General features: G+C 45.5%; 1 protein-coding gene across 2 annotated transcripts in view; it reads left to right on the top strand.

The window, feature by feature from the left end:
• IGLON5 (IgLON family member 5) overlaps window positions 1–20,309 on the top strand; it is a 1,087,135-nt gene extending 1,066,826 nt beyond the window's left edge. For both annotated transcript variants that reach the window (XM_078655466.1, XM_078655465.1), the window contains exon 8: window positions 17,933–20,309. In XM_078655466.1, the coding sequence (XP_078511592.1) occupies window positions 17,933–18,033 (101 nt within the window). In that variant the 3' untranslated portion in view covers window positions 18,034–20,309. The remainder of the gene's footprint in view (window positions 1–17,932) is intronic.
• Window positions 20,310–20,941: the final 632 nt, after the last annotated feature.

The raw sequence follows: 20,941 nt of genomic DNA, 5'->3' as shown, positions 1-20,941 counted from the left end.
TATTTCAAACTTAACAATTAATATTTCCAGTTACCCTTACTGAACTTTTTTGCTTTGTTCTCATTTTGTTCATTAAAAGATTCTCTATTTTATTAAATTAGAGTGGGACTTTTGTTGAGTAGTATTTTCGACTTTTTAACTTATTTGATACTTCAAAATGCTTTACACTTTTTATTATGTTAGCTCTGTGCTCAGCTACCAGTGATTCAGCTCAGGTTTAAATTAATAATTTACTGGACCTTACATGAATAGTGACATTGTATTTATGGTGGAGTACCATCCACCCCAGCTAATAATCGACTTTCTCCATTCCCCAATTAATTTATATCCTTAAATTACACACAAATGGTGGTATATTGTGTAAACGAGTCCACTATGTCACAATTACCACACCAGCAATTTATGATCTCACCAGTATGAATATGGCGTATTGCTGCAAGCATTATGTAATTATCGACATTTTTAAACACTGAGTAATTAGTAACATCAGTAGGTATACTAGCAGCCCACTTCATTATCTGCTTTCAGCTTTTCAGCAGCGTGCATTTTTAAAAGCGATAAAGACAAATTAGTAGCAGTAAAAAATGTAACTGGCTCACACAGATGGTGAGAATTGAAGTGTCATCCTCGCCAGTGAGATTAAACCGTGACTCATAGAAGCAAGACGCACAGGGGTATATTTACAAGTGGATAGTGCCACCAGAACGTTACTTTATTAGGGAGGTTCTGATGGCGGTATGCCCTTCTCCATATTTACAAAGCAGCCTTAAGTCACTTGTTGTGGCTTATCGCTACCTTGTAAATAGGGCCCTTTTACACGCATCACTTTGCCTCAAATGGGCGTGCAATGGGTGTTGCTTTGGGCTCAACACCCATTGCACTTTTTCACACTGCCCCAGATTTACAAGGATGTGTAAATCTGAGGCAGCGCCAAAAACGAATGCCATGCAAGAGGAGGCGTTAAAATGGCGGTTTTGCTTTTTCTATGTGTGCTCCATACTGCAGCACACATAGAGATAACAAAACACCACTTATGATGGTTTATGTTCAGGAAGGTGTCCCCTTCTACACATAAACTATCATTAAATAATGACGATTCGCTGCTTCTATATGTGTTGCAAAATGTACATAGAACATATAAATAACAAATCGCCATTATTGGTTGTTTATATGCAGGACGGGACAGCTTCCTGCACATACATAATAATTCCTGCAACACAGGCGCCCTTGCTGTATGGTGCAATTGTGCCTGTGTTGGTGCTCGGGAAACCACAGGGGTGTGCCATATTGTTGTAAATACAGCGCATCCCCGTGTTTTGGAGATGTCGGCGAGTGGCGCTGCCAAATTAGGCACAACTCAGCGCTCCGACATTTCATTGTAAATATGCCCCACACACTTCTGCCCAATGGAATAGTGCTTTTAACCCCTTCCGTGCGGCCGCGCTTCCCCCCGTGTGCGGCCGCCGAACAAACAGGGCGGGGCCGTGACGAACCCCAGCCGTTATCAGCACACGAGCACCGTGGAGCGTGACGGCTGGGGTTCGTCACCAGCATGGAAGGGGTTAACATTGATCTGTGTACACTTTAACAGTTTTTCCTTTTAACGTTGTTATATGTTTACCTTTTAATAACTTGTCCTATGCATTAATAGCCAGGCGGGTAATAAAAACATGCATCTTGAATTGCAAGTACTTACAGTGAGTACCAGTTCCAAGCCCTGGTGCACTGAGCCCTGAGCCGGCAGCCAAGCCCCCCCGGTTGGTAGCATGTGCCTCAGGTTGCTGCAGTCTCGAACGGTGCCAGCTGGCCCCGCCCTCCCACCGGCGGTGCCAGAGCACATGACTGGGTAGACACTGTGAGTGCCTGGCACGAACATCACCCAGATGGCCACCTCCAGGGTGTGTTATTGAAGGCTGCACCATCGAAGCCTGCCACTGCCATCATGCTGGCTGCAACATCGAAGCTTGGCACTGCCATCATACTGGCTGCAAGGTCAAAGCCTGGGACTGCCACAATGTTGGTTGTAGGATGGGGCTGGGATCAAAATCCAGTCCCGCCAAAAATATTCACCCCAGTCACTCTTACTTCTATCCAACTCTCTCTCTTTCCGTCATCCTTTCTGTCACTCTCCTCTCACTCTGATCTCTCCCCATTGTCTTCCTTTCCATCCACCCTCTCTCATTATGTTGAAGCTGACATCTTCGGGACATTAGAAAAACTTCCATGAGAATACATTTCCCACATTATTGACCATGGCCGTGCCATTGCATTCTATCCTGAACCACTCGGCACCACCTCATTCTACCCTTCACCACTTCACTCTACTCCGAAACAATCTACTCTACGCCACTGCATGCTAGGCAAGTCTGCACCTCTCCACTCTATGCCTCTGTCCTCTGCGCCACTCTACTCTATGCCACTGCACTCTATACCAATGCACTCTGTCACTGCACTCTACACCCCTGAAGTCCACACCACTGCTGTGTACGCCACTATACTCAATGCCCCTGTACGCTATGCCACTCTACACCACTGCACTCCACAACACTCTACACCACTGTACTCTACGACACTCTGCTCTTCAACATTGCACTTTCTGCCACTGAACTCTATGCCACTCTATTCTGTACTATTGCACTCTACCCCGCTGCACTCTGCAGCACTCCACTCTATGCTACTATACTCGACTCTGCACCACTCTATGCCACTGCACTGTATGCCACTCTACTCTGCTCCACTGCACTATATGCTACTCTACTCTGCACCACACTAATCTATACCACTGCATTATATGACTGCATTTATGCCACTAAATTCTATGATGCTGCACTCTACACCACTATGCTCTGCTACACTCGTCAATGCACTGTACGCCAGTCCATTCAACCACCTACACTGTTACCCAATTTATCCCATTGCAGTCTGCTCTAGTCTGCACTACTTTACTCTACACCACTCTACTCTATGCCACTGTACTCTATGCCAATGCACTCTACACTAGTGCACTCTATGCCAATACACTCTATGCCACTCTGCTCTGCAACATTGCACTCTACGCCATTCTACTCTGCGCCATTGCATTCTTTGCCAATGGATTCTACACCACTCTACTCTGCATCACTCCACTCTATGCCACTTCACTCTGCAGCACTCTGTTCTATGCCACTACATTCTACGGCACTATACTCTACTTTGCACCACTCTATGCCACTCTACCCTGCACCACCCTGCACTCTGACACTCTACTCTGCACCACTGCACTCTACGCAACTCTAATCTTCACCATTGCACTGTGCACCATTGCCCTCTATGCCACTTCACTATACTATATAACACTCTAATCTACACCACTTCATTCTACAACACTGCATTGTACACCACTGAATTCTATGCCCCTGCACTCTATGCCACTTTGCTCTGCAACTCTATGGAAATGCACTCCACACCAGTCCACTCTACGCCACTCCACTGTACGCTACGCGTCCTCACTCTATGCAACTCCAATACATGACACCCTATGCCACGTCACTCTACAACACTCCACAACTCCACTCTACACCATTACACTCTGCGACACTCCACACCACTCTCCTCCATGCTGAACAGCAGCCACACTGGTGTACAACATGGCTAAAACACATTGGCAAAGCCAATAACATTTGCATAGGAGAGCCATATTGGCTTTACCAATGCTTGTTTTCATTATACCTCCTACTGTGCGTGCTGCGATAAAGTGAAAGAGGCCTCAGTAGAAGCTCGCCAAAGGCTCCATTCCACTGGGGAAATGTCCAATGAGAAAAAGGCCACTCGGACCCTGGCTAGCTGATGAACAAGGTATGGAGCGCTGGTGACTCGCTTCCTGCGCAACAAGGGTTTGAACCACCAGGTTACCAGCTTAGCATATCTCACAAACCAGGAACGTGAAAAGAACACATCCATCGCATGGGCTGCCGTTGCCTCTGGCGTGCCTTTTGCTAGCCCTGTGGGCTGTACTGGGAAACCAAAGCAACCCTGGAAAATGTTTTCATATCAGCCCCACATGGAATGAGTGAGAGAGCTTGACAGTGTCCAGTGGAATTTTACTGGGGGGCAGAGGTCCTCTTCCTAAGAAATTTTTTGGAAAAGTGCAGCAGACCAATGCGTTTTACAGCGTATTTTGTAACCATTAAGTGTTGCAAGCATTTTTTAATCAGGCTGTCAGTCTTAGAATTTCGCCAGGTCCATATGGATGATCCGTTCATTATATTACTCAAAGCTACCTCTAGAGGTACAGGTTTACAACAGGTATATATAGTAGACATTCATTATGTTACTCAAAGCTACCTCTCGAGTTACGGTTTACGCCAGGTCCATATACTAGAGCCATTCATTATATTACTCAAAGCTACCTCTCATGTGAGAGATTTACACCAGGTACATATAGCAAAGCCTTTCATTATTTTACTCAAAGCTACCTCTCAAATTACAGTTTACGCCAGGTCCATATGTTAGAGCCATTTATTATAATATTCAAAGCTACCTCTTGAGTTACAGGTTTAGGCCAGGTAAATATAGTAGACCCATTCATTATATCACTCAAACATACCTCTCGAGTTACAGTGTATGCCAGGTCCATATAGTAGAGCCACTCATTATATTACTCAAAGCTACCTCTCAAGTTACAGTTTACGGCAGGTACATATAGTAGAGCCATTAATTATATCACCTAAAGCTACCTCTCGAATACAGAAACTTCATAGGAAATGGAGGGGACAACTGTTTGCATCTACTTTTTCTTCCTATGCGAGGGGCGTAGCTATCTGGCTGGCACCTCAGGTACCATTTAAGCTTTGTAGTTATGGAGCAGATATCATGGGAAGGCATGTGATAGTGCATGGGAATATGGACGGGGTGGAAATGTGCTTGGTGAATGTTTATGCCCCAAATCTGGATGATACAGCCTTTTTTGGTGAACTTAGGCTACTACCATTCATGGGGATCCCTATGATCTGGGCGGGTGATTTTAACTGCATGCTAGATGGGGCGCTAGACAGAAATCCCCCCAGACATCAGACTAAACTGAACGTGACAGAAGCCCTGAAGGGTTTGATGGACAGGTTGCAGTGTATAGATATATGGCGTGAGACACACCCAACGGAGAGACAATATATATGTTATACTCCGGCCAGTGAGGTCTATAGTCGACTCGATCCGTTTCTGATATCATGCGAGCTGTGTGATACCGTGGGTGGAGTCACGATATTGGGTCGTTTTTTGTCGGATCATGCCCCGTACTGCTGGAAAGGGGACTTGTAGGAGTTAGGCCAAGAGTTCCAGTGTGGAGGATGCAGGTGCAGGTGTTAAAAGATCAGATGTACAGACATGAACTGGAGAAGACCGTAACAGATTACTTTCAGGAGAACTGGTCTACCACCAGTTCTAAGAGCAATGAATGGGACGCGTTCAAAGTGGTCACCAGGGGGACTGCCTGTCCAGAGTGGGGGGCACGAGAAAAGGATTAGAGGTGGACTTACGTGGGGCGGAAGAGGCGCTGACCAGATTACAACATGAGGGGTGCACAGTGGAGCAATCTTCAGACGCCCTCTTGAAAGCGCAGCAATCAGTGAGAGAGACCTGGGATAGGCTACATTGTTTGACCCGCAGGGACTATGGGCAGCTACTGCAGAGGGAAGGGGATAGGTCGGGCAGATTGCTCGCATAGTTATTAAAGCATGTGTGCCCTACCCCAATGATTCTTACACTACGCCGCCGAGGCGGAGGTTCTGTGAACACACAGCTTGGCATAAACAAGGATTTCACTAGTCACTTAGAGGACACATACTGAGGGGGTACGAGTGTAGATGCTACAGACGGGTGTGCCTTCCTTCAGAGGGTTCTGCTACCATGGCTCTCAGATGATCAACGAGAGGAGTTGGAGGCAGAGTTGCAGCTTGGGGACCTTAGGGCAGCCTTGTGTGGAATGGCCAGATGTAAAGCACCTGGCCCCAATGATCTTCCAGTTGTATTTTATCAAGTGTATGTTGGTGTGACTCTTCCACGCCTCCTGGAGGCGCTGCGGAAGGCTAAACAGACCGGAGTCCTACCCCGCTCAAATTGTTATGCTCCCCAAGCCGACCAGAGACCCCACAGACCCCTCTGCAAATAGGCCATTATCTATGTTGGGGGTGGACGCAAAACTATTGGCCAAGGTTCCTACTCTTAGACTGCAAAGGGTGATGAACTCCTTAGTGCACGAGGACCAATGTGGGTTCATGCCCGGGAGGGGAACACATATGAACCTGCGCAGATTATCACATGTTCTCCACTCTGTAGCGGATACAGATATCAGGGCGACAGTAGTCGCACTAGATTTCTAAAAAGCTTTCGATACCCTTCTGTGGGATTACTTATGGGAGGTGCTGCGGAGAATGGGGTTTGGAAAAGAGTACATAGCGTGGGTCAAGCTGCTGTATCATAAACCGATGGCTAGGGTGCGGACCGTGAGACATGTATCAGAAGCTATTGAAATTGGCAGTGGCACACAGCACGGGCGTCCATTGTCCCCATTACTTTTTGCCCTGGCCATGGAGCCTTTGGTGATTAAGTTACGTAGGGATATGGCTATATGGGGTATAGAGGTAGACGGTCATTCGCAAGTAGTCTCTCTGTATGCTGATGATGCTCTCCTCTATCTGCGAGAGCCAATGGAGGCGATCCCGGAGGCTTGGGTAATGTTGGACTCCTGTGGGATGGCGTTGGGCCTCCGTATTAACTGCCAAAAAACTATACTGTTCCCGCTTGTGGCTCCGGCACAGGGTTCAGTGCAAGATCCTCCTGTGGTTGGCATGGACTGGAAATGTGATTGCTTCCGGTATCTTGGACTGCAGATTGCCCACCACCCGGAGGCACAGTATGATATGAACATGGGGAGGGTCCTCGATGGGCTGTGGACATCGATAGCATTCTGGAACAGGTAACCACTGTCAGTTATGGGGAGGGTAGCTGCATCGAAAATGGTACTGTTGCCTCACTGTCTTTACGTGCTTCAGAATCGTTTCTGCAAAATCCCAAAGTCAACGTTTGACACACTGAGCAGTCTCCTCACTTCCCTGGTCTGGGCTGGAAAATGGAGCAAAGCCAAACTGGAGGTATTAAAGTTGGATATGGATGGGGCGGGCTAGGACTGCCAGACCTACCGTTATACTATGTGGCTGGTCTATTGCAATACGCCACTCAATGGTGCATGGGGGAGCATACGATTGAGACAGAGTTACTAGGCAGTTGGAATGATGGGATCCAATTGCAGCAACTCCTTATGATGGGCTCTAGAGTCCTTAACACATGCCCACATATAATTCGTATTGTTACGGAAGTCTGGGAGCAGGCAGTGACTTTTGTTGTTAGAAGGGCCCCATATGCTAGTGCGCTGCCCTTGTGCTGGTTGAAGGGCTTTCAGGATATCCAGTGAGTTATGGATCTCTCGGTGTGGTACGAAGGGGGATGTGAGACGGCGGGGGATTTGTATCAAAATGGTACCTTCATGACGTTTCAGGAAGCACAGGATTGGTTCCAGGTATCTCCAGGGCAATTTTTGCAGTACGCAAAGATATCGCATACTGTTCGTCAAATGTGGACAACGTTTCCCGATGAACTAGACGAGACCAACACGTTGGTTACTTTGCTAGACCCGGGCTCTAGTCAGGGGCTCATCTCCCGGATCTACATGACGCTGAAGGCCGACAGAGGGGTGAACTTAGACAAAATCAGGTCAAAATGGCTAGAGGATCTGCCTGTCCCATTGACAGATGGTGAGTGGAAAAGAGTACTGGCACAAGTGGCAGAAGCCACGAGCAACGCATGTTTTAAATGGATCCAGTTCTACTGTCTACACCGCAAGTATCTTACCCCCCAATAGCGAGCACGGTTCACACCAGGGTGGTCTTCTGCTTGCCCCTGTTGTGATACAGATCCTGCCATGTTTTTACATATGGTCTGGAATAGTCCACGCCTGCAGTTGTACTGGCACCGGGTGGTGTTATATCTCTGGGCACAGACACAGCCATGCGTATTGATACGTCTATAAAGCACTGTATTCGGGGGGTGTTTCCGATGCCAAAGAACGGGGCCAAGATGCGCTATAGGTTTGCGCTTCTGGGGCTGGTGCTAGCGAAACAAAGGATAGCAATCCACTGGATACATTCTGGTCCACCGTTGTGGAAGAAATGGAGAGAGGACTTGCGGGAGTGGGGAGTGGCAGAGGAATGTCGCCTTAAAGCAGTACGGACTGATGAGAATGCAGAAGGTGATCTCCTTGAATGGAGGCAAATGTTGACTGAAGTGTCCACAGCTGAGTACGAGGGTGAGATTGAGGGCACGCATAGCTCGCCGAGCACTGGATTCGCTAAAACAACCCCAGTCATGACACTTTCACATGCACCCTCTCCATGACTCTTGAATAAGATATGAGTGTACAGCTGGATTTTTACCTAGGTCCTAGATACTGTGCCACCTGTTTGTTGCTGCCAAAGGATGGGAGGGGGGAATGCAGTTAGGGGGTGGGTTCCAGGAATAGCATTGTATTCCTGGTTGTAATTGTTGTTTGTTATTATTGTAGGTTGGGATCTTTGGTTAGTTGATTGAAGATAACAACTCCATTGACAAAGTACTGTACTGCTGCTAATTGTGCGAACATCTTGTTCTTACGAGTAATGACCATTTGTATACTCACAAGATATTTTCTTACCAATGTCAATGATTCTTTGACCACAAGTCCTGAAACGGTACTTGTGCATATGTCTACCTGCTGTACAGCCCGCAATGTTTAATAAAAATAAGTTACAATAGAAAAAAGCTACCTCCCGAGTTACAGGTTTCGCCAGGTACATATAGTAGAGTCATTCATTATTTACTCAAAGCTACCTCTCAAGTGAAAGGTTTACACTAGGTCCACATAGAAGAGACATTCATGATATAACTTGAAGTTACTTCTTGAGTTACAGGTTTACGCCTGGGCCATACAGTTGGACCATTTATTATATCACTCAAAGCTACCTCTTGAGATACAGTTTACGCCAGGTCTATATGGAAGAGCCATTCATTATGTTACTCAAAGCTACCTCTCGAGTTACGGTTTACGCCAGGTCCATATACTAGAGCCATTAATTATGTTACTCAAAGCTACCTCTCGTGTGAAAGATTTACGCCGAGTACATATAGCAAAGCCTTTCATTATATTACTCAAAGCTACCTCTCGAGTTACAGATTTACACTGGGTACATATAGTAGAGCCATTAAATATATTACTCAAAGCTACCTCTCGAGTTACAGATTTACACTGGGTACATATAGTAGAGCCATTAATTATATTACTCAAAGCTACCTTTCGAGTTATGGTTTACGCCAGGTCCATATAGTAGAGCCATTCATTATATAACGTAGAGCTACCGCTTGAGTTACAGGTTTACTCCAGGTATATGTAGATCCATTCATTATATGTTCAAAGCTACATTTCGAGGTACGGTTTACGCCAGGTCCGTATAGTAGAGCCATTCATTATTTACTTAAAGCTACCTCTTAAGTGACAGGTTTACGACAGGTACATACAATAGAGCAATTCATTATATAACTTAAAGATGTTACTGGATCATCACTCAGATTGCAGAGGCTTTGCAGGTTTAGAGAGAAGACCCACCCCTTAGGTACACCAACCTTACACTCGAGGGCCTCAAGCTTCAGTTCAATATAGCTATATTGATCATGAAACGTCTCCGTGAGTCGTAAAATATCAACTTTGGGTGATCACTATATGCTACGAGGAATGACTGCATGCCACTGATGGCATCTAGATAACAAGAACAGCCACAGTGTGCCAGGAATCCTTTTGAATGATTCCCAGATTTGACTAAGATGTGCAAGGAATGCTCAGTAATTGTCATAGATGAGCACCATTTGCCATGGTGGCCAATGAGATGCACTGGAGATCCCCCCTATGCCTTAAACGTCCATTTGCTAGTCATGGCCACCACATACAAAAGGGGGCTACCATGCCAGGAAATGCCATTTCATGCACGTGGTAGCCATCCCATACCAAGAATGGCCAGTGGATCTCAAATACAGCCACCACATGCCAAAGAAGACTACAAAACACCTAGAATGGCTATAAAGAATATTTCAAGACAAATAGAGCCCGTCTTTATAGTGAGTGCTAAACCTCCTACAGGGTAAAAAAGTGCAGGGCTTTCTTTATATAACCCTCACCCACTAGGGTTGCCCTTGGTGGCATGCGTAATCATATTTGTCCTGTTCCTCTATGGAACGGGGCGGTATGTAACCTTTACAACGAAACTTTTACAACGACCTACCATTACAACGCAACTTTTACAACGCAAACTATTACAACGCATTGCTCTGGGGGGTGCTCTAGGATAGGGAATAGGTTAATTTACTATCCAATAACCTTCCCTACTATCCACGGGGACTGGAGTTGGAATAGTAAATTAAACTATTGACTATCCAGCACCCCAAAGCGCTATGCGTTGTAATGGTATGCGTGGTAAAAACCGCGTTGTAAAGGTAGGCGTTGTAAAAGTATGCGTTGTAACGTCATACATCCGAACGGGGCGTGCTGTAACCTGCAAAATACGCGACTGCACTCAGTGGTGTGCTCTATATGGTGGTAGAATAGGGGTTGGAGGGATTTTCTAAGTGAAATTAAACATACCTGCTTGGAGGAGAGCTATGCTTTTATTTCGTTATCCACATGGTATGGTTAAAAAAGGGAAAAGAAGAACAGAAAGTGTGTGTTTAATGACTCTTCTTTCTACAGGTCTACATGTTTCAAGCCACCCTTCCCTGTGGCTATCTTCAGAACCAAGGAACTCACTCCCTGATTCTTCTCCTTACCGGATAGTATAATTATCGCAAAGCGACTTCACCCCCTCTCTAAAATTGGTTGGGAATTCTGCACCCCACACATCTCCATCCTGACTTGAGCCCTGGACATCCTATTAGTATGTGTTAATGTTACCTTTTTGAAGTAAGCTACTCGCTTTTTGACATCTCACTCCACCTGCGCGTCTCTTCTATCCAAAGGTGAGGAGGAGTAGCAACATAGTTGACTCCTCCTCCATGGTCTGTTTCAGCCCCCACTAACCACAGTTCCCAGCTCCAGAGGGCTTTGTTCTGGTGCTTCTGTGAAACCCAGAGCATGAGTGGCGTCCTACCTGTGGAGCAGATAGGGGGCCAGCTTTCCTTGATCACTTCACAGGGCACCTTGCCCACGCGGAGACATCAGAAGATGTTTGTTGCAGGGCGGGGAGACAATGAGTCACGTACCACACTTTTGGGATTTCATTCCATAACCCTACTCATCTGAGCTTCTTGAGTGTGATTACTGTCATAATGTATTTGAGATCGGATCTCTTTACCACCTCCTGAAGGATGCCGTGACTGTTCACTTTTGCCACTTTTGAGTCACAAGTTTGTAAGATGACTAGCTCTCCAAAAGAAAGAATATAGTGATAAGGCTGAAACACCAATTATAAATATCCTTATCCACCACAGATACTGCCCAGTAACCAGCAACTGTGACAGAAACCAAAGAAAAACTCCGGACATCCACTTATGTCTTCCTCTCATTATATTAAAACACTGGGAGAGCTTAGAACTGGCTCAATTGAGTTTTTTGGATGCTAATAAAAATATCATTGAAAGGACCCCCGAGAAGGGGAGAACATCCTTTACCACAAAACTTTTACAACGTGGTACCATTACCACGCAGGGCGGGAGTCCCGTGGGGGGTATTAGGATGCGCCCGCCACTGTGGCCGGCCCATCCTGCAGTTTTAGCATTGTGGCGGGCGGTGCTCTCAGCACCCCCCGCCACAATGGAGTTGGAATAGTAAATTAAACTATTCACTATCCAGCGCCCCCCAACGCAAGTCGTTGTAACGACTTGCATTGTAAAACCTGCGTTGTAACGATACGCGTGGTAATATCACGCGTTGTACCATCATACATCCCCGAGAAGGTGGGCACGCCACAAAACTAGATGTGGGTGTGTCATGGAACTAGGGCACCTGATATATAATCACAACATTACCACTTCACTTTAATATGGAAATAAACACTGGATCCTTAATCTGGGCAGGGTCCACAACACAGTGGCATACCTCTGGGATATGCTGTCCCTTGCCATCAGAATCACTGCCACCCCAATTGTAGTCTAGTGGGCTAGTTGAAACCAGGAGACATCATTTTTAATCCCAGTCTCTTCACTTGCCCAAATTGTGCACTGTGAATGTGTTGTTTAACTACACTTTTTGCGAGATGTACAGTATTTAAAATGTATCTAAAACCTGAGAATATATGTGTGGTTAATTTTTTATTTTTTTTAACAGGACTGTGTACTACCTGGGCAAGGAGGGTTGTGCCTAGTCTCATGTATATTCACCAACATTTCAAAAAGTTGTAAAATTATAGCTTTTGGAGCAAGTAGTCTCATTTAACAAACTCTTAGGGGTCCATCAGGATGGCAGGCGGACTATCGGTCATTGGGACCGCCTGCCATAAGGGCGGGAGTCCCGTGGGGGGTATTAGGATGCGCCCGCCACTGTGGCCGGCCCATCCTGCAGTTTTAGCATTGTGGCGGGCGGTGCTCTCAGCACCCCCCGCTACAATGCTAAAAATGCACAAATGCATTTGCATTAACAAAGCGAGAGGCACCGCACGGTGCCTGCCGCTTTGTTAATGCAAATGCAGGGGGGGTACCACAGGTACCCCCCCGGGTGCACCCCCACCTCTCCTTCACTCCGGGGGCCCGCAGGGGGGCCCCGAAGTGAAGACCGCATGCCTTTCCGTGGCTTCTGTTCTGGCCCATCCTAATATGGCTGGCGCCACCATGTTAGACCTTTTCCGCCCCGGTCGCAAGGCGACCGGGGTGGAAAAGCGGCGGACGGTCTTTCCGTCCGCCGCGGTCCCTCCCCCCCCCGCCATACTAATATAGCGGGGGGGGCATTTAGGTGAGGATGGCGGGCGGATTGCCCCCGCCAGGCCAACGGTGGCGACTGCCAGCCTGGCGAGAGCAATCCGCCCGCCATCCTAATGGGCCCCTTAGTTAGTGGAGTGCTAACAGAGCCTCTTTTACAGGTCATCTAAGATTGAGTGACAACTAGATACACTACCAGTCACTCAAGTTGTCCCAACTAGCAGCTCCAATCCTCCTGTCTTGCTTGTCCTATCAGTGGCAAAAATTAGTCCAGTTTAGTCCAGTTTGACCCCAGCTCAATGTGGGTAGCAGAACAAATAAACTGAAATATAGGCAAACCAGCAGAAAATAAGAAGGGTGGCCACCTTAGGTGAAAACCTCTGCTTTGTGTCTAGATGTGGGCAGATCAGGAATAGGGCAGGGTACGCGCCCCACAGATGAGAGCATTACTGTCTGCCCTCCTCATCCTTAGATTGGCACCTTCTTGACATGGAGTGCCAGCAAGGGCCAGTCTGCCCTGCGAAGACAGCAATGTTTTTAAAAGCTGCCAACTCTCCTGTATTTTTTAAAGCCTAGACACAAATATTGTTTATAAAGATACTTTCTCAACATGAACCACTAGAGGATTGATTCATAGCAAGAACACTGAAGCCCAATGGTGAACTTTTCAAACTTCATCCTTGATGGAGTTTAAATACCAGCCACGGTGGGAATTAAAAAGACTCCCAGCTTCCCAAAGGAATGCCTGGGAAGTGAAACTGACATCTTATGTTAGTGTGGCCCCTGGGGTCAGGAAGGCAGCTTTAGGCACAGGAAATAAACAGGGCTCTAAGAATCATGTTACTCCCTGTATTTTACACTTCCTGCCCTTTTACTAATAGCACTAGCAGCAAATAAAAGGCGATTCGTGGGCTGAGAAGTGGACAAAGGACCTTGACTGTGATGTTGTCGGGGTCAGAGGGCGATACAGTCACTTCCACTATCCCTGGTATTTTATTTATTTAGATTTATAGAGCGTCTTATCACCCAGGGGTCTCTAAGCGCTTGTCAGAGGGAATACACTGGTTCAGTAGAAGAACAGGAGCTACTAGGACATAACCCAGGCCTCCCGAAAGAGTATAGTTTTTAGCTTCTTCCTGAAGGATAGAAGGTTTTATTCCTTGTGCATGTTTACTGGCAAATTATTCCAGGCCACAGGAATTGCATTGGAAAAGGCTCACCCTGTTATGGCAGCTAATTTAAAGCGAGGGCAGACCAAGAGGGTGGCATCTGCTGATCGAAGGATCCTGCCTGGAACGTAGGGGACTAAGGGTTCCTTGATATACTTTGGGGCTTGCCTGTGCAGGGCTTTATGGGTGGTACAGAGGCCCTTAAACATGATTTGCTGCCTGATTGGGAGCCAATGGAGCACACGTAGCAGTGGTGTAGCATGTGCTTGTCTATGTTTTTTTAAAATTTATCTTGCCTCATCGTTCATGACTATTTGTAGTCTGCCCAACAATTGTTGGGGGAGGCCAGCATACAACGAATTGCCATAATCCAGGCACGACAAGATCATAGCTGATACTGCCCGTCTAAGGGTGGCTGGGGTTAGAAGTCGTGATATTTTCCGCAGTTGTCTTAATAGACCTACGCAAGTACCGACGACTGAAGAGACTTGTTCTGCCATTGAAAGTTTGGCATCTATATGAATTCCCAAACTTTTCATAGCCTCCGCTGGTTCAGGAGAGGGCCCTAATTCTTTTGGCCAAAGAAGGTCATTCCAAGGGCTGGGCGTTGTCGTAATCGCCAGCACCTCTGTTTTGTCCGGGTTTATATTTAGTGAATTTGTTGACATCCAATTAACCGTAAATGTTAGTATATTTTGTAGCCTGGTATATGCCGATGGTAGATTATCGATTTGGATGATAATTAGAGTATCATCGGCATAGTTATACAGCCGGCACTCCATCTGATTTAATGCTGAGATCAAAGGTTGCAAAAAAGCATTAAAGAGCAGAGGTGAGAGTGCAGAGCCTTTAGGCACTCCACATGAAATACCTGCTGGGTTGGAAACCAAGTTTGCCAGCTGGACTCTCTGAGAACGTTTTTTGAGAAATGAAGTTAACCAGGCGTGCGCAGTGCCCTGAATGCCGAAGTCCCCCAACCGCGACAGTAACTGGTCATAATTGACCGTGTCAAATGACGTGGAGAGGTCTAACAGCACCAGGGCACACGACGCCTTTTTGTCCGCCCTGATTCTCAGATCATCCAGCACGGAAAGCATAACCAATTCCGTGCTGTGATGGGCCCTAAAGCCATCCTGATTTGGTTCTAGCAGGTGGTTGCTTTCAAGGTGGCGAGAGAGGTATGGAAGGACATGCTGTTCAATTACTTTGGCTAGGTAAGGCAGCTGTGATATAGGCCTAAAGTTTTTCAAGATCTTAGTATCTGCACCAGGCTTTTTCAAAAGCGGAATCAGGCGAGCCTCTTTAAAATCAGCGGGGACCTGTCCTGTTTCTAAAGAACTATTAATACATCATCCTCTATGCCTGGCAGGGCTAGTTTAAATATCCTGGGAGGCCAAGGGTCCGCTGGTGACCCTGATTTCACTCGCTCCATCAGGCCTGCCAAAGTCTCTTTTGTAAGTGGGGGTAGCGTACTAAGAGGATAGACAATCAAAGGAGGTGCCAGTGGGGGGCTTTCAGGGCAACTAAGGCTCGGGGTATGGTGGATTTCTGTCAAGAGATCCGATATTTTGTTAGTAAAGAAAGACTGGAATTTATGACAATCTTCTTGAGTAAAGGACAGATGCTGCTCTTTGTTTTTCCTCAGCTCGGTCAAAACCTTAAAGGTTTCTTTCTGGTGATTATTTGCCGCAGAAATTCTGCCCTCAAAAAATTCAGCTTTCCTGGAGATGAGCGCCAATTTATAGGTGGCAAATGCCAACGTATATGTGGCCCGGGCACTGGGATCATAATCTTTGCGCCAAGCTCTCTGGCTCTTGCGCAGAGATCGTTTCAATAGCCTGAGAGCATCATTGTACCATGGGGGCCCTTTACCCTTGTCTACAATTTTCACCCTGCGTGCAGGTGCTATTGCATCAATGGCTTTTTTAAGCTTGAGTGTAAGATTGCGGCTAGTGGCCTCAATATCACCCTCAGATTGCGTAAGTGGGACGGGAGTTTTTAAGATGGCTACTAGATCATCTGCTCTGATCTTGTTCCAACTTCTTAGAACTTTCAAACCTAGTGATGGATTCTCCATTCGACCTGGGAATATGAGTTGACCATGCAGAAGGTGGTGGTCTGACCACGCGCAAGGAGAGATGGTTATTGGACTAGACAACGGGGCAGCTGTCCAAATTAGGTCAAATGTATGACCTTTCTCATGTGTCGATCCCTCCACCCGTTGACCAAGATCTAGCGAAGTCATAGCCTCATCTAACTGCTTTGCCTGGCAGTCTTTAGGAGTTTTCTCCCAATGGAAGTTAAAGTCTCCCATTACCACCAGTCCTTCATATCGTGATCGAAGATCGTGGACTAGTTCCAAAAAAGTTTCGACAAAGCATGGTGTTGTACGTGGGGGGCGGTAGAATATGAGTATTACCAAGCAGTCAGTGATTTTAGCAAATAAACATGCATGTGCTTCACTATATGATGTGGTTAGGGGGGGGTCCCTTCTAAACAAGCCATTTTACAAACCATCTGATTACAGAGGGTTTTCCAGTTTTAGTCTACCTAATTCTTGCAATATTTTGACAGGTTTATTATTTAATTTGAGCTGGTGGTTGGCAGTGTGCACGATGGCACTCATTTTCTAGGGATCTGCATTTATTTATCCTCATCAAACATTTATTGACAGCAATAGAGGGCAAAGCACACAAATGGGAAAGAAGGAGGGAGAGAAAGATGGAAAAACCATCACGAAGGGAGAAACAGGGAAACTGCAAGAGTTCGATAAAGGGGAATAAGGCTTGCTGACATTTAATAGTCTTTTGAGGAGAACTTTAAGCACCGGCACTCATACTTTCACAAACTAAGCACTGGCAGGTTGGGGGATCACAATTTCTTGATCGAAATATCGTCCTGCAACCATTTTAAATCCACAATATTGACTACCACTATATACCCACGGTAAGTAGATGTGAAGTTATGGAACAGATAGTACATTTAATCTTCTTTATTTAACTAGTCAATATTGTGGAATCAATATTGTAGTTTGATATTGTTTACCTCGTCATTGTAAGATACTACCACTTGGCACAGCAATATTCAAGTCAAGTCTGTTAAGTAATTTTCTTCTCAAATTAGAAATGATTTTATCAGTAAGAGTCATTCATCAAAAGGCCTGATGAAGAAAATCATATTTTGTTTTTTGGTGCATTTTATTTAGAATTATTGCATATACTCCCTCACTAGGATATGCAGATAAAATGACAAATTTGTTTGAAGTTTTATAACACAAATGCCCTACGAGTTTCCTGGTAACTGTTGTGATATTTTTCCATGGTTGTTTTTTTCACAATTGCTTACTGTATGGCTTGCACCACTTACTACTTCTAATACTGGATTTCCTGATGCATTTCTATCTATGAGTATATTACACTGAGTTGCTAAATCCTGGTATTTTCTTTCTTATACTGAAAAATCCCAATAAAAATATTTTTTTATAAAAAAAAATTATTGCAATATGTGCTGTACCACATTTAACAGCTTGTAAGGAGGACCTAAATATATTCAAGAAATATTGTCAATCAGTAGGCAATGCGTGTTGATCCAAGAATTCTTGAACAAAACTGTGTAAAAAGGCTTTATGATGTAGGCATGATCTCAGATGATAATGTGTGCCATAAGTTCTGTAGAACTACTGCCATCTTTGTATTATAATTCCAATCGATCTCCCACATGCATATCTTATTTTTGTTGATTTAATGGTGGAGTTGAGAGGTGCCTGAATCTGATAATGTCCTTCTGTTCTGACCTTACAGGACCTGGCTCTGCACCCAACACTGCCACGCCTGCCTTGGAATCTACCATTGTTTTGGGCTTCCTGTCATCGCTTTTCATTATCCTCCTGTTCAAGGCTTAGATGGAAAACTCCAGTTTTGAAGACACAACATATTTTTTTTAAGAAAAAAAAAGGAACCCATCACTGTGAGGGAAATATTATGCATTTCTTTCAAGAGCCATCAGTATCACATACCATGTTGGACTTCCAGTTTTTAAATAAAAACGTTAAAAAAGACATTTACGAGACTTCTGCAATGGAAAACAGACGCGTCAGGAGCTTGATTCTATTCTTCTGTTGATTCTGTTCCAAAGTCATTTTGTTCACAAAATATTTTTCTCGCTCACAGAAGTGGGATGCTTTCAAAGTGATGCTATGGGATTCTGAAATGTCCTTTTCTTGTCCACTGTTTATTCATCTCTCTTTCTTCCCCCAGTGCAGCCCATCTACAAGTCAGCCATCTCAGCTCCACTGATCTCAGATATCCCGATTGAATGATTATCGCCACAGCTGCAGCATCCCCACCCTCCCGCCATTGACTACTGATGTAAACATTACGTGTCTGTGTCCTCACCAGTGTGGATATCCTAGAGCCCCCTCTGAAATGGGGTAAAGCAATAGAGCGTGGACTGTCTGCATGGTCCCATACATTGGGTGTAGTTGTCAGCATCCCCCTCCATATTTTGACATAGGAATGACACAGTTTGCGCTGGGCTTTTTGATATGGTTTGTTGGGGTGGGGATTGAGGGATTTGGTTTTGGTAAAGAAGAAGACTGGAACGGCAAGCTGGTTGACCCACCGGTTGCTACATTGGATTAGAGAGCCAAGGAAGATAACAGAGACCCTGATTGGACAATGCAGGTAAAGCTGCAACATGTCAGTGGTCGTGTGGGCATCGTCAAAAGGACAGATCAGTAGATATTCTACAGAAGTAAAGGGAAAGTGGGATGTTTGAAGTAGAGCTTCCAGTTACTAAGTTGGTGCATTATGGGGTTTGTTGCATTTTCTTCTTGAATGTTATTGTTGGTAACATCCTTCCAATATTTTCATTGTGTGTGCTTTTATGTGTGTAATGCTTCTGGTGTGCCACGGGCACTCGCTGATTATGTGCTGCTTCATCACTGCTTTACAGGGACATGTCTGATTTGGTGGTTCCATTCTCACTTAGATCTTGGCTTCATGGATGAGATGGGGAAGTACCAATTCATTCCAGCATTGTCATTTCAGAACTTTTGGGATGGACTGACATGGCTCCTCATATTACCCTAGCTGTCTGTGATTCGCCCACATACATTTGGTCTCCTTCCAATCAGAACATGAATCACATTTGTGACTTCAAGGTAAAAGGTCACTTACCAGGTTGCTGGTCTGAGGATCTGTCCCAACCTGCCATGATTTCTTTGTGTAGATGCAGGGAACGCGCAACAAATCCCCAAAATGCACTATATTGAGAGAGAATGTGTTACAACAACAAAAACTGGCACTGGGTCAAGGCGTGTTAATGCGTTTCACAGCTTTCATATGCACCCTCAATGTTGGAAGGCGGGACATTCTTCGGGACCGTTCAACAATGTGGACAGGTTAAAAGAGCTTGCCCCATCAGGAAGCGACTGGGGGCAACCCTGCCGACTGTGCTTCCTGGTTTTCTCTGTACTCTGCTGCTGGTTGTGGTAGGAAGTGAAACTGCCGCTCTCTCGGGTGCAGCCCACAAGCCTACTCTTTCTGATACTTCCGATCTCTGAAACAAAAAGCTACTTTGGCGGAGTCCATGACCCAGCTGACCTCTTGGCTCTCGAGGATAGGCCCTCCTTGAATCCTACTTTGCTCTAACTGGCCCTGGTGCATACGAATGGAGTTTGTCTATGAGGCCTGGGTCCTCATCTGCATATGATGTTTGAAAAATAAAAAATTTAAAAAAACACGCTCCTTCTGTCACTTTGATTGAAAAACAGTTGTGAAGTATGATTGACACAGTGCTATAAAGTCAGTAAGTAAGAGAAAAATGAGCAATGTGCCTGCTTGTGACCCCCCAGGCATTGGGTTCAGGTTGAGATTTTTGCTAGAAGCATGGCAGTTCTTGGCAAACGTGAGAGAACATGTTTGAGCCTTTAGGTACACAACATTTTCAAAGTTGCCTTTTTGCATTCACAAACATTTTAAGTTTACCTAGTTTATGAAGTTGGTGAGTTCAGAAAATATCGAAGATGATAAATCTTGCAAAAAGTAGATTTTGTAAAACGATGCAAAGTGGAAGTTGTGGCTGAGGGGGTTAAGGGATCTGCTTGATGGCAGAGGGGTTCACAAACTGTACTGTGCCGGCTTTATTGTATTAAGTTGTTATGAAACTCAATAAAAAAGAGTCTTTAAAAAAAAGTACATTTTGTTGAAGTATATATCTGCATACACTATGGACAGATTTCCTAAAACCATTGCATTGCCACTGAGCCATGGAAAGCGATGCAAGGCAATGCAAGGGCTTAACTGAGATTTATTAAGTCATGCAATGCTACCTTGTGTGGATCTGCGTGGCTTAGTAAATCAAGAGTAACGCAAAGAGCGCAAATCACTGCCTTGCATTGCTTTGTGTTGGGAAGGCGTTCCATGGGTGGAGCTTGGACGTTACCATGCATCCACCCATGAATGTTGACACAGTCCAGATTTATTAAAGTGAGCAAACCTGCGATTGTACCAAGATGGTGTGTCTTCCCAACAGAGGCATAATGATGAGAAACCTCTTTATTTTTCTTAGTTATTTCCTCTTTTTGCATGTGCTGCATATGTAGAAGGAGGTGCCCCTTCGGCACAAAAACAACCCTGCACTATGGCGCAAGGGGGGCTATGTTGGGGTTAGGCAGCACACAGTGCACCAGCACAGAGAGGCAGCAGAAATACACCATATATTTGTAAATATGGTGCATTTCTAATGTCTCCCTTACACAATCGCAGGCAGGTCGCTCCCCACGCTGCTGCATTGTTCTCTGCTAGACC

This window comes from Lissotriton helveticus, chromosome 7 (genome assembly GCF_964261635.1).
Source record: "Lissotriton helveticus chromosome 7, aLisHel1.1, whole genome shotgun sequence".
In the NCBI taxonomy this organism is placed as follows: Eukaryota; Metazoa; Chordata; class Amphibia; order Caudata; family Salamandridae; genus Lissotriton; species Lissotriton helveticus.
The sequence above is the reverse complement of the archived record's forward strand: the minus strand, read 5'-3'. Positions and strand labels throughout refer to the sequence as shown.